This window comes from Alligator mississippiensis, chromosome 12 (genome assembly GCF_030867095.1).
Source record: "Alligator mississippiensis isolate rAllMis1 chromosome 12, rAllMis1, whole genome shotgun sequence".
NCBI lineage: Eukaryota > Metazoa > Chordata > Crocodylia > Alligatoridae > Alligator > Alligator mississippiensis.
In genome coordinates, this window is record NC_081835.1 from 46,034,232 (window position 1) to 46,046,839 (window position 12,608).

Below are 12,608 nucleotides of genomic sequence, written 5' to 3' on the forward strand. Positions count from 1 at the left end.
AGATTCTTTAAGCTGTTTCTTTTCTAACTGGTTTTAAGATCATAGGATTGTAGAAAAGTAAGGCTGGAAGGGACCTCACGAGGTCAACTAGTCCAGCCCCCTGCTCAAGGCAGGATCATCCCTAACTAAACCATCTCACATAAGTGTTTATCTAACCTGCTTTTGAAAGTTTCCAAGCATGAGGAGTCCACAGCTTCTCTAGTTAGCCTGTTTCAATGCCTGATCACTCTCCTAGTCAGAAATTTCCTCTGAATCTCCATCCTAAATTTCCCCTGCTTCAACTTGAGACCATTGCTTCTAGTCCTATCCCCATAGTCCTTTCAGGTTTTCCTCACAAGTCTTGCTCCCAGGCCCCTAATCATTTTTGTTGCCCTATGCTGGACTCCTGCCAAACTGTCGACATCCTCTTGAAGTGTGGGGCCCAAAACTGGACAAAGTTATCCAGGTTATCTCACTAGTGCTTAACATAGTGGAAGAATTACTTCCCTTGGTTTGCAAGTGGCAGTCCTGTTAATAAATCCAGGATACTGTTGGCTTGTTTTGCAACAAAAGCACACTATTGAATCATATTCAGCTTATGGTCCACCATAACTCCCAGGTCCTTCTCTGCAGTACTTCAATCAAGCCATTTGCTTCAGTCATATTTTCCAGCCTACTTTTTGAGTGTCCAACCTAATATATGAATTTGTCCAAAGCCATACCTTCAATTTATTTGCAGTGCAATGCAAACCTTGTAGTGCTTCTATTTTGGGAACCTTAGGACCTTTCCTTCAATATTTCTGCCAACCCTTGCCTTCTGTTATGAAAGTTTCCATTATTCTTTTAAATACAATTGAGTCACATTTTTTCCTCCACATTTGAGAAATTATTGATCTGTTGAGACACTTAGGCATTTTAGTTTACAGAAGCAGGAATTCAGTCATCTCTGGTTCCTTTAGGTGATAATTATTCATCTGGGGTTCTTCATTTGTTACTAATCAAAGAACTGAAGAGACATTTTCTAAGGATACTAAGACACTGTAACGACAATGATTCAAAGAATTTTTTAAAAATTGAGAGTTAGGGCAGGAGTTCTCTGTAGGGAGCTATGACACAAATATGGGGACCTTTTATTTCCTGAAAACCTAATAAAAAGTGACTATTCATCTTCTCTGGCCCATTGCTTTACTTATAGACTTTTTATTAAATATATCCTTTCCCTACTTGATGCAAAAGTTGAAACTAAGTAACAACTGAATTAAAAAAGAAACCAAGCAAATCCTATTTGAATGAAGCCATTGGTACACCTTGCACACAGTGGCATATCTGTTTCAAAGTCTAGTCTAAAAACTGCCTTAAAAAAAACTTCTGATTGCTTTGTATCCAGGATTATCCTTCCATCTTTGCCTTGTATTTGCAGAAGTGTATGAATTATACAAAGGGAAAAAACCACTAGATTTCAGTATCCTCAGCATGAAGCTCAACTGTGTAATTAAATGACTCGTATATAGTAGCATGATGTCTTTTATTCTTAACTTATATTCTTGCATATTTTATTCTAGGAATGTATCAGCCTGGGTTCAGGAGAGCCAAGCAGGAGTGCATACCATTCTTTTGTCCTCTACCATAATAACAGCCCTCGGTGGGGGGAGATCATCAAATTGCCCATCCCCATTGACAGGTTTCGTGGGTCTCACCTCCGCTTTGAGTTCAGGCATTGCTCCAGTAAGTGCAACATAAGCCCGTGTCTGAAGCAAATATAAAAATGCTGACTTCTTTCCATTAATATAAGGTTAGATTATATTGTTGCTCAAGAAAAAAGGTAGATTCTTAAAGTACAATAAAAAAGTCCATGTTAGGGTTCCTATCGAGTGTTAGTAGAGATCAGAAGAATATTAAGAAGCTTACTTTTTTTTCAGCTTGTGCAACTACAGTTTTCTCTGGTTAGCTCTGCTCTTGATTAGTCCTTGTCTGATTTTTATATTTATATGTAAGATTACTAGCATAAAGTGAAACCTACAACAATATACCTATTATGAATCCTGAAGTCAGCTCTGTGTCTTGTTTGTTAAGAGGTAGAGAGAGAGAGAGAATATATATTTGCAGTACATATATAAATGTTTCTCTATTTCTGTCTTCTTTTGCAGCAAAAGACAAAGGGGAAAAGAAGCTCTTTGGCTTTGCATTCACTCCACTGATGAGAGATGATGGCACCACCTTGTCAGATGATATCCATGAGCTTTATGTTTATAAGGTACAGTCACTCACGGCTCTTTAAACACTGCACTACAATACTGTCCCGTACCCATTCCTACTTCAGTGTAGATATGTATGTGTAAAGATCATTATATTTTCCTTTAAAACAGGGATGGGCAAAATATGGCCCACAGGGCCCCTAAAAAAATTTGGAAAATTAATATTTCTCTGCCCTTGGTTCCTGTCAAAAATTATAGGAACCAAGGGCAATAGGACCCAGGGGAAGCCCAGCAGGCTCCAACAACAGTGGGGCCCACCCAGCCCCGCCCCGCAGCTGGAAGCCCCTTCTGGGGTTTCTGGGCTGGGAGCATGTGGTTGCCCTGGTGGTGCAGGAAGCTCAGGTAAGTGGTGGGGGACCCCAGGCAAGGAAGGAGCACGGGGTGGAGAGAGTGGTCCCTCCCTACCCATGCCCAGTGCCCCACACTGCAGCTGCTTGCAGCCCACATGGGGCTGCCTGTGCCTGCTCCAGACAGCCCCATGTGGGCTGCGAACGCCTGCAGCGTGGGGCACTAGGCATGGGGTGGGGGAGGGCTGCTTCTCCACCGTGCTCAGCTTTTCCCTGGGCTCCTTCCCTGTACAGAGAAAAGCAGCTCCTCGCCCACCCCATGCCTGGCACCCTGCACTGCAGGTGCTCGCAGCCCACGGGGGGCTGTACAGAGAAGGTACAGGCAGCCCCAGGCAGACTGCGAGCGGCTGCAGCGTGGGGCAGCGGGCATGGGACAGGGAGGGGCTGCTTTCTCTCCCCCCACCCCACACTTACCACAACCTTGTAACCCAGCCCTACTGCCAGGCTGGCAGTGGGGCGGGTTACAAGCTGGTGGTGAGCACAGGGAAAAGTGGCCCCTGCCTGGGGCTGCCTGTGCCTGCCCCGGACAGCCCCGCACGGGCTGCGAGTGCCTGCAACGTGCTCTACTTTTCCCCACTCTCAGCACCAGCTTCTTCTCTGCTGGCGAGCAGGGGGTCAGGGCTGTGCGCAGCCCTTCACCTGTACCGCGGGGCTGGGGGGCACTGGGAGAGAGTGGGCGGGGAGCCAGTGGGACTCAGAACAGGGTGGCAGGAGCACAGAGTTACAGCTGGCAGGGGCTCTATAGAGCTGGGCCAGCTCTCCACTCCCTGCTGGTGCAGCCCAGCCCAGCTCCATGGACCCCTGCCAGCCTGCGCCCCGCTTTGGGCCCCACCAGTGCTGGCCCTGGGACATTGGTCCTGAGACATTGGGATGTTGGTCCCAAGATGGTGACCCGGGGATGGGGCACCTGTCAAGGGGTGGGGCTATCCATGCGGCCCTCAACAGCCTGCCAAAACTGGGTAAGCGGCCCTCCGCTCAAAAGAATTGCCCGCCCCTGCTTTAGAAGAACATAAGGAAAGTGATAGCATGCTTAGTTTCTTTCTACTAGACCCGCAATTATAGGATTTAATATAGACAATCAAATTTTTCCCCTCCAATAATGATTAATTGTTTTTGTTATGCTCCTCTAGTTTAAATTCATAACCAGGCTGTCTGTATTGACAGACTGTAGACCCTGGCAGATGTTAATTTAACTGTGTAATGGGAACTGAGAAATTTTATGCTGGATTGCAAAAATCGGTGTCCTGCTGTGCCAGATATTCAAGATCTGAAATGGCAGAATGCACGATTTTGAGCATCTGGGATAAACTTCCTCAACTCCTCTTGCATGCCTGGACCTTTAAAACCATGCTGTGCAGCCCAGTATTGAGCCTTGTCCCCACCGCTGGGCTGCCTGGTACAAATAGAAATGTGCCAATACATAGTGGAACCAATAGGTTCCTCTGTGCTGGCAAACTTATAAATGTACCATGTTGCCCAACATAAGACTGAACAGTGTGATTTTAAATGTTTTCCACATCAAGAAAGCTGATGGGCTCCTACATACATTGAGCTGCACAGTGTGGCTTGAATCATCCCCGGGAAAGGGGAGCCAGTGCGCTCCTCCCACATGGAGACATTTAAAGCTGTGTTGTGCAATCTAGCATTGGCTGCACAATGTGCCTTTAAACACCCCCATACACAGGGACCTGGTGGGCTTCCCTGTAACAGCAAGTTGAAAGCTGTTCTCCTCAGCAAAATATTGGGCTGCAAGGTGCAACTTTACCATGCCACACATTCAAATGTGAACATCCTTGTGGCTGGTTTCCATTTTTTTTTTGCTTGATAAATTGGCTGAGGATGTGGCATGTTACAATTTATCATTCAATTAACGTATTAAGCTTTGATAAATGTAATGTCTGTCAGAGAATTACGATATTATTGTGAGTATTTATGCTATGAAATCCTGCTGGCATGGACTATACTTTAGCAATGCAGAGCAGCCCATTATAACTCAGCAGTGCTCTTTAGTCTTACTTGGTTTCTAGGTCTTTCCTTCACTGTGGGCATGTCTACACAGATTGTACATCGCTGTAGCAACATGCTATGGTGACATAGTGTCAGTGGGCAAAACCTATGATGCTGCTGCTGTGTTGCTATAGCGACGCGCTCCCTTGCTATAGCACATTGCTACAGGCACAACAGCTAAAAATAGCCATGCACTGCCAGCATGGCGCAGCAACAACTGTTACTGTGCTATCATTTAGTACTTCTTAATGGTAGTACTAAATGATGGCGCAGTAACAACAGTGCTGTAGGGGCACATGTAGACATGCCCAGTATGAATGAGACTTTTAAAACACACTACATATGCCTGTAAATCCTGGAAGTTTTGTAGGGTTTTGTAGATAGGTAGGAGACCATGTTTTCTAAAACTGAGGCAATTTAAATATGCAGATGGCAAGTACAGCTTTCTGTTAATGGATTTTCCATGTAGTCAGATCAGTGCAATCAGAGAATCAGAGAAAATGAGGGTTGGAAGGGACCTCAAGAGGTCATGGAGTCCAACCCCCTGCTCAAAGTAGGATCATCCCTAATTAGATCATCCCAGCCAAGGCTTTGTCCAGCTGGGTCTTAAAAACCTCCAAGGATGGAGATTCCACAACCTCTCTGTGTACCCTGTTCCAGTGCTTTACTACCCTCCTAGTGAGAGTTTTTCCTAATATCTAACCTAAACTCCACTTGCTGCAACCTGAGAACAACTGCTCCTTGTTCTGTCATCTGCCACCACTGAGAACAGTCTAGATCCATCCTCTTTATAACTACCCTTTAGGTAGTTGAAGGCTGCTATGTCATGTGCCCCAGCCCCCTAACCAGGTTGGTCAGGCATGACTTGCCCTTGGTCAATCCATGCTGACTGTTCATAATCACCTTCTCCTCCAAGTGCTTAGAAATGGATTACTTGACAACCAACTCCATGATTTTTCCAGGGCCTGAGGTGAGGCTGACTGGTCTGTAGTTCCCCAAATCCTCTGTCTTCCTTTTCTTAAAGATGGGCACTATATTTGCCTTTTTCCAATAGTCTGAGACCTCTCCCGATCACCAGGAGTTTTCAAAGATGATGGCCAGAAGCTCTACAATCAAATCAGCCAACTCCCTCAGCACCTTTGAATGCATCACATCCATCCTAAATAGTCCCTAATTCATTCTTTTGCCACTGTTGGCTGCTCACTTTCTCCCCAAACTGTGCTGCCAGGTGCAGTAGTCTGGGAGCTGACCTTTCCTTTGAAGACTGAGGTAAAAAAGGCATTGAGTACTTCAGTCTTTTCCACATCATCTGTCACTAGGTTGCCTTACCCATCCAATAAGGGACCCATACTTACCCTGCTTGTTACCCTTCAAGTCCCTTGCTAGCTGTTACTCCAGTTGCTTTTTGGCCTTCCTGATTTCATCCCTTCATGCCTGAGCAATACTCTTATACTCCTCCCTAATTGTTTGTCCAAGGGAACACTTCTTGTAATCTTCCTTTTTGTATTTTAGCTAACTGAAGAGGTCCCTGCTAAGCCAAGCTGGTTTTCTGCCATACTTGCTAATGTTCCTACGCATTGGGATGGTTTGCTCCTGCACCCTCAGCAAGACTTCTTTGAAGTACAACCAGCTCTTCTGGACTTCTTTCCCCCTCAGACATCATGACCTCCTAAGGGATCCTCACATCAGTTCCCTGATTGAGTCAGAGTCTGTGGGAGTGTCAACATGTCACCGTATGGTGACATTGCTACAGCACAGTGCTTTAGTACTTCCTTTGGGAGTATTAAAGCATGGCACAGTATGGGCAGGTACTGCACCATGCACACAGTGCCTGCTTAGAGTTCATGGCTACGTCACTGTAGCAGTGCACTATACCAGGGGAGGGTGCCACAACAGTGACATAGCTGCCTATCACATGTAGATCCACATGATTACTATGTCAGTATAGCATGCTGTACAGTGATGTAGCACATTGCACCCTGCTTTTCTGAAGTCCGGTTTGGTAGAGGAGAGCTGGGTAGGGATTGAGTCCAGAGAGCTGGGTATAGATTGAGTCCAGAGTTCTTCCTTCCTTCCTGAACTCAATTATCCCATGGTTGTTTCTGCCCAAGTTGTGATCCACTTGTACATTCCCCTCCAATTCTTCCCTGTTTGTGAGCAGCAGGCCAAGAAGAGTATGGCCCCTAGTTGTCCTCTTCAACACTTGCACCAGGAAGTTGTCCCCAACACTCTCCAAACACTTCATGAATTGCTTGTGCACTGCTGTATTGTCCTCTAAGCAGATGTCAGGGTGATTGAAGTTCCCCATGAGAACCAGGGCCTGTGATCTGCAAACTTGTACTAGCTGTTTGAAGAAAGCGTCATCCACCTCATCCTCCTGGTCTGGTGGTCTGAAGTAAACCCCCATAACACTTGCTGCTCTCCCCTCTGACCATAAACTAGAAATTTTCAACAGCCATGTTTCCAGTTTTATACTGGAGCTCTGAGGAATCATACAGCTTTTTTAATTTAAAGAACATCACTGTCTCCTTTGCCTGTCCTTCCTGAACAGTTTATACTCATCCATGACAGTACTGCAGTCATGCTAGCTTTCCTACCTAGTCTCTGTTATTCCAATCACATCATAGTTCTGTGACTGTGTGAGGACTTCCAGTTTTTCCTGCTTGTTTCCCAGGCTCCATGCATTTGTGTACAGGCACCTGAGGTAACTAGTTGATCACTCTATTTTCTCAGGAAAAATTAGAAGACCTCCCCTGTTGGCCCCTGCTGCTTGTGCTTCCTCCTGGTCACCTGCTTGCCCACTTACCTCATGGCTTTAGTCTCCATCCCTCAGCAAACTGAGTTTAGAGCCTTCCTCACTAGGTTAGAGAGCCTGTCTGCGAAGATGCTCTTTCCTCTCTTTGTCAGGTGTAATCTTCTCTTCCTAGCAGTCCTTCTTGTTCAAACAACATCCCCTGGTCAAAGAAGCCAAAGCCCTGCTGGTGACACCAACTGTGCAGCCATGCATTGATCTGCAGGATACATCTGCTCCTGCCTGGGCCCTTCTCCTTGACTGGAACAATCAAGGAGAACATCATCTGAGCCCCTGTCCCCTTCACCCTTGCACCCAGAGCCTTATAGTCGCTTTTGATCTGGTCAGTATCCCCCCCTGGAAGTATCATTGGTGCCCCCATGGATGAGCAGCATGTGGTAGTAGTCAGAAGGCTGAATGAGTCTTGGCATTCCTTCCATGACATCTTGGATTTGGGCTCCAGGCAAGCAGACAACCTCCCAAAACAACCGGTCAGAACAGGAGATGGATACCTCCATCCCCAATAGAAGGGAGTCTCCAACTACCACCACCCATCACTTCCTCTTGGTGTCAGTAGTCTCGATCCTCCCAACCTTTGGGGTGCTTTGCTTGGCCTCTTCCACCAATGGAACGTGCTGCCTCTCCTCTGTTGCTAGGGCTCCATATCTATTTTCCAGGCAAACCGCTGCAGGTGGGGATGAAGGTTTCTGCCTACTGCCAGAGGTCACAAGCTTCCAGCTTCCACTTTCTGGGAGTTCATGTCCTCTTCCTTCTCTAGCGCTGCCTCTGGCAGTCCTTCCTCCACAGTCCTAGAGGTCTCCTCCAGGCTTGAATTGATTAAGTCCTCATGGCAGGGGATCTTTTGGAGCCTTGCCACCTCCTTTTGTAGCTCTCTTGCCTGCCACCAGGAAGCATCGCTCACACTGCAGCCACTCCCCAACCTGGCTGTCACTGGAAGGAATCTGCAAGTCTCAATCATCAAAGTGCCAAACCAGAAGCTGGGTGGATGGCTCAGTGGTGAGTTGTCCTGTCTAAACAGACACTTCACAGGTGCAAGCCAAGGAAAAGGTGACATTGGCAGTGACTCTGGCATTGTAGTGTCCTCCAGCCATCTCTTTGGGTCTAAGTCTGCCTCCTCTTTCTTTCTGCTACTCTCTCCAACAGACCTTCCGAAGCAAACTCCCCTGTAAGCTGGTCTGTTTGCTATCTTTGGTCCTAAAGGATTATGTTTTCCCTGCTAACCTGGTTCCTCTCACCAACTTACAAGTGAAGGATGGGGCAGCCTCCTTGGAATTCAGAGTCTCTAGTGAACTCCCCCTTGCTCTGGACTCTAATTAAACAAGGGGCTTACATATTGGTCTCACTTCTGAGTTTTAGCTACTACACTAAATATATGTAGGTTAGTTACTCTTAATTAAAAAAGAGCTTACTTTAAAGGCTCCCCTTCAAAGGTACAGTGATGTGTCAATCCAGGGCTCTCCAACCTGGACACAGCCAGGGTCTGCGCAAAGTGCTGGCAAGCAGCCCCTGGGCCACACAACACATGGCCACATGCTGCAGGGGCAGCCTCCTTGGAATTCATCCCCACCAACAGCACTCAACCTCTCCAACGCCCCAGCAGTGTGTGGCCTCCCATTCCCTCCCATATTAGCTGTACTGACAGCACATGGCCCTTCATGGGCCCCTTCATCACACAGCAATGGGAAAGGTTGCTGCAGGGGCCTGCAGGTTGCATGCTAACTGTGCCTTGTGAGCCATATACAGCCCACAGACCACCAGTTGGACTGCCCTGTTTTAGTTAGTTCCTGTTAAGATATGGATGTGAGAAATTAAGTGAACGAACTAGTAAAATTCAGTTTCCTTTTTTATTTCTGCAGTGTGATGAGAACAGTACATTTAACAACCATGCACTATATCTGGGATTGCCCTGCTGCAAAGAGGACTACAATGGTTGCCCTAACATCCCTTCCAGCCTCATTTTCCAACGCAGCACCAAAGAGACTTTTTCAATCTCTACCCAGCTCTCCTCTACCAAACTTACCCAGAATGGTAAGTAACTGTTCCTTCAGAACAGCACACAAAAGCATCTTTTAATGTGGTCTTTTTCTATGATTTAATACTAGCTGTAGTTAGCTTAACTAAGCTCCATGTACAGAAGTTAGCTTAATTAAGTCCCATGCACAGAATGAACAATGACTGTTTTTTTTGAAGAAATTAGTTCATCAATTTGCAAAGCACACGAAGATATAGTGTATATATTCTTATAAATGCAAGCACAAAGGCTAGTATGAAACAATGTTATTCTGATTAAACTTGAGAGATAAAGAAATATAAAGCTAGCACTTGCTCAGTTCTGAATTAAGCTTTGCTGTGCTTTGTACTGAGCACTCTGTGATCAAAGCTTGTTGTTACTTGCAAGCCCTCTGAGGCACAAGAAGACAAAAGTGTATAGCTCATAATGCAGTATCAAGGGACTACCGGGCTAAATACCACCTTTACTTCTTCCTTCTTTTTAGTTCTTTGCTATAAGTGTGGGATATGTTTTAGGGATTTACATCTTAGATTTTCACTTTGTCATGAGAATTGATACATAGAACACAAGTAGTCATCGCTTGAGTCTCTAACACATCATGGGCGTAGTAGTTGACCTACTTTACTTTTCTATAAATTCTAGCTGACTCTGACTATATTTAACAACCCACACACGTGACTTGTCATTGGAAGGATTCTTAAACTGTTAGTATTTTAGAGGTTTTCGGCTAAATCCTATTTTACTTTACATGAAGTTACACATAACCCTTATACCACACTAAGGAGACTTAAAATGTGAGCGTCTGCACGTTAAACATGCTCGTTAACTTATGCTAAGAGACCTCTGAGTGTCTCTAAGTTACAGGACTTCAGGCAAGGGTTAATTCTGGGCTGTGCTACCTAGCTCATGTTCCTCACTTCACTCTGAGCCACAGAGATAAAAAGTGCAATTTGAAGTCCTCCAGCATCCCAAGATGCACTGCTTCCTGCCCCACCCAGGGCAGGGATAGAGCCCAAATATCCTCTCCCCTAGTCACATGCCTGCTTATCAGCCCTCTAGTAGCAAGTAAAAGCTCTACAGGCAAGAAATGCTATTAACTCTTAATGTATGAATGCTTACAGCATGTTGTAAATTAATTACTGCTTACCACTCCACAGATTTAATATGGTCTAAGTGTAACATGTAGCTTCAAAATAAATAGCATGTACATAGCTGTGTAACTCTTAATTTTCAGTATTTATGCACACTTTGGGATTCTGTTTTTCCACGTGGAAAAATAGCATCTTTAGGTGAGCATACCTCTCAGAAGTAAAACAGAGCAGGTGGATCCTCCAGACTTTCAGACTAATGGTTAGGGATCTTTCCCTTCACCTAAATGGGACTTGAAACTGCATTTTCTCTAACCACCATCCCATGCCCAGAGCCTTCTCCAGCCTCTCTCTTGAAGCTGGCTTTGCATTTAATATTCATTGGATGAAATGACTAAATACCACCATTAACTTACTGTGCCACTAGGCTACACCCCAGGAGTTTTCTCCTTATAGGTCAACATCCAACCACCAAGCAAGAAAACTCCAGGGCTAGAACCTAGATGCCTTTCCCTATTAGGGAAACAGCTATCCCATTGAGCCACACACCCTCTGGCTTGTTCTCTTCCTCCTGGCCCCAACATACCTCCCTCTATTGACTACCCAGTAGGCCAGCTTCAGAAAGAGTGTTGGGGTTACTCTGAGTAGTACCTAGCTAATAAACGTATTATTACAGTAAATTTTAGAGGAAGCAAGAGATGCCAGTTCAAACCATCTTTGGGTCAAGGAGCATAGAACCCAGGTCTTCTGCTCCATGAATATGTGCTCTACCCACTACAGTGTTGGGCTGAAAGATAGGAGAACTGTCCTAATCTTGCTCCTCCCACATCTAAAACCTACTAGTTTTGATCTTCGGCCTACTAACATTTTGACAGTTGTCCCACCTTAACACATGTATCTGGGTGATTCTGTTGCCTTACACTTCAGCCTGCCTAGAGTGCTACCCTGCCGAGTATGCTTAGTACACTAGTACAAGAAATGCTAGATTGCAAACTGAACAAGCACCCAAAACTGCAGTTATGTAGCTACATGCATGTAAAGTGAAATAGGAGTTACTTCTTTGTGTAAGTGTTCAACCAAGCTCAGTCTTTATTATAGTGGCTGAAAAGCAGGAGTGAGGTCTCAGACAAAATGTGCATTGGAAACAGTAATCTTTGGTATTTCATGTAATGGCTGATCTGTTGCCCTCTACCAGTAGTGTATCTGATAGGGCTGTGTGAAGCTTTGGGTGGTGATTCGATTCGGTGGAGATTCAGCCCGATTCAGTGGCCAAATCTCCAAATCCGAATCGAATCAGGGGACCAATTTAAAGGTCTGAATCGATTCAAAACTCTCCGAATCTTCAGCAAAGATTCACAGAGCTTTCATGATTCGGACAGTCCCTGGTGGCTGCAGCAGGGAGCTGCAGCCACCCTGAGCTGGTAAATACTAGGGGCAGGGGAGGGGACCATGGGGGGACCCCTGTCAGCCCTTCCGCCCCCCACTCCCCCAGCCCCCCATGGCTGCCGCTGCTCGCCCCAGCTCCCAGTACTTTAAAGAAAAGCCCCATGCTCACTGGGTGGTGCCAGGTGTGGGGCGATCCCCGCTGCCCCACCCTGCATGGGGGGCTCTGCACAAGCCCCCTCGACCCTCCCTCAGCCCCCCCACGGCTGCCCTGCCTGCTGGGGCTCTAGCCCTTTAAGAAAAAAAAAAAAGCTGAGAAAAGCCCCGGGACTTACCGCTCCTGCAGCAATCTCAGGGCTTCGGGGGCTCCTGCAGAGCCCCCGCAGGGCAGCGGGGATCACCCCCCGCCAGCAGGAGCGGCACGTCCCCGGGTTTCTTCAGGTATGTTTTTTTTTTTTCTCTTAAAGGGCCGGAGCTGGCCTGGGCAGGGCACCCATGATGGGGCTGGAGGAGTGGGGGAGGGTTTCAGGGACTTGTGCAAAGCCCCCCCCCCATGCAGCGGGGGGCAGCAGGGATCGCCCCCCACCCAGCAGCACCTGCTGAGCCAGGGCTTTTTTTCCCCCAAGTGCTGGGAGCTGGGGCCCATGGGCAGCCATTGCTAGGCTGGGAGAGGAGCAGGGGATGGGCCTGGCCTAGCTGATTTGGAGATTCGGCTGCTGCCAGATC

General features: G+C 46.6%; 1 protein-coding gene and 1 long non-coding RNA gene across 9 annotated transcripts in view; one reads left to right on the forward strand and one right to left on the reverse strand.

Moving 5' to 3' along the window:
* DOCK3 (dedicator of cytokinesis 3) overlaps positions 1–12,608 on the forward strand; it is a 664,549-nt gene that overhangs the window by 521,053 nt on the left and 130,888 nt on the right. For all 8 annotated transcript variants that reach the window (XM_059715389.1, XM_059715393.1, XM_059715390.1 and 5 more), the window contains exons 16-18: positions 1,542–1,704; positions 2,127–2,233; positions 9,257–9,428. In XM_059715389.1, the coding sequence (XP_059571372.1) occupies positions 1,542–1,704; positions 2,127–2,233; positions 9,257–9,428 (442 nt within the window). The remainder of the gene's footprint in view (positions 1–1,541; positions 1,705–2,126; positions 2,234–9,256; positions 9,429–12,608) is intronic.
* LOC132244459 (uncharacterized) overlaps positions 1–12,608 on the reverse strand; it is a 78,776-nt gene that overhangs the window by 39,881 nt on the left and 26,287 nt on the right. The window lies entirely within an intron of this gene.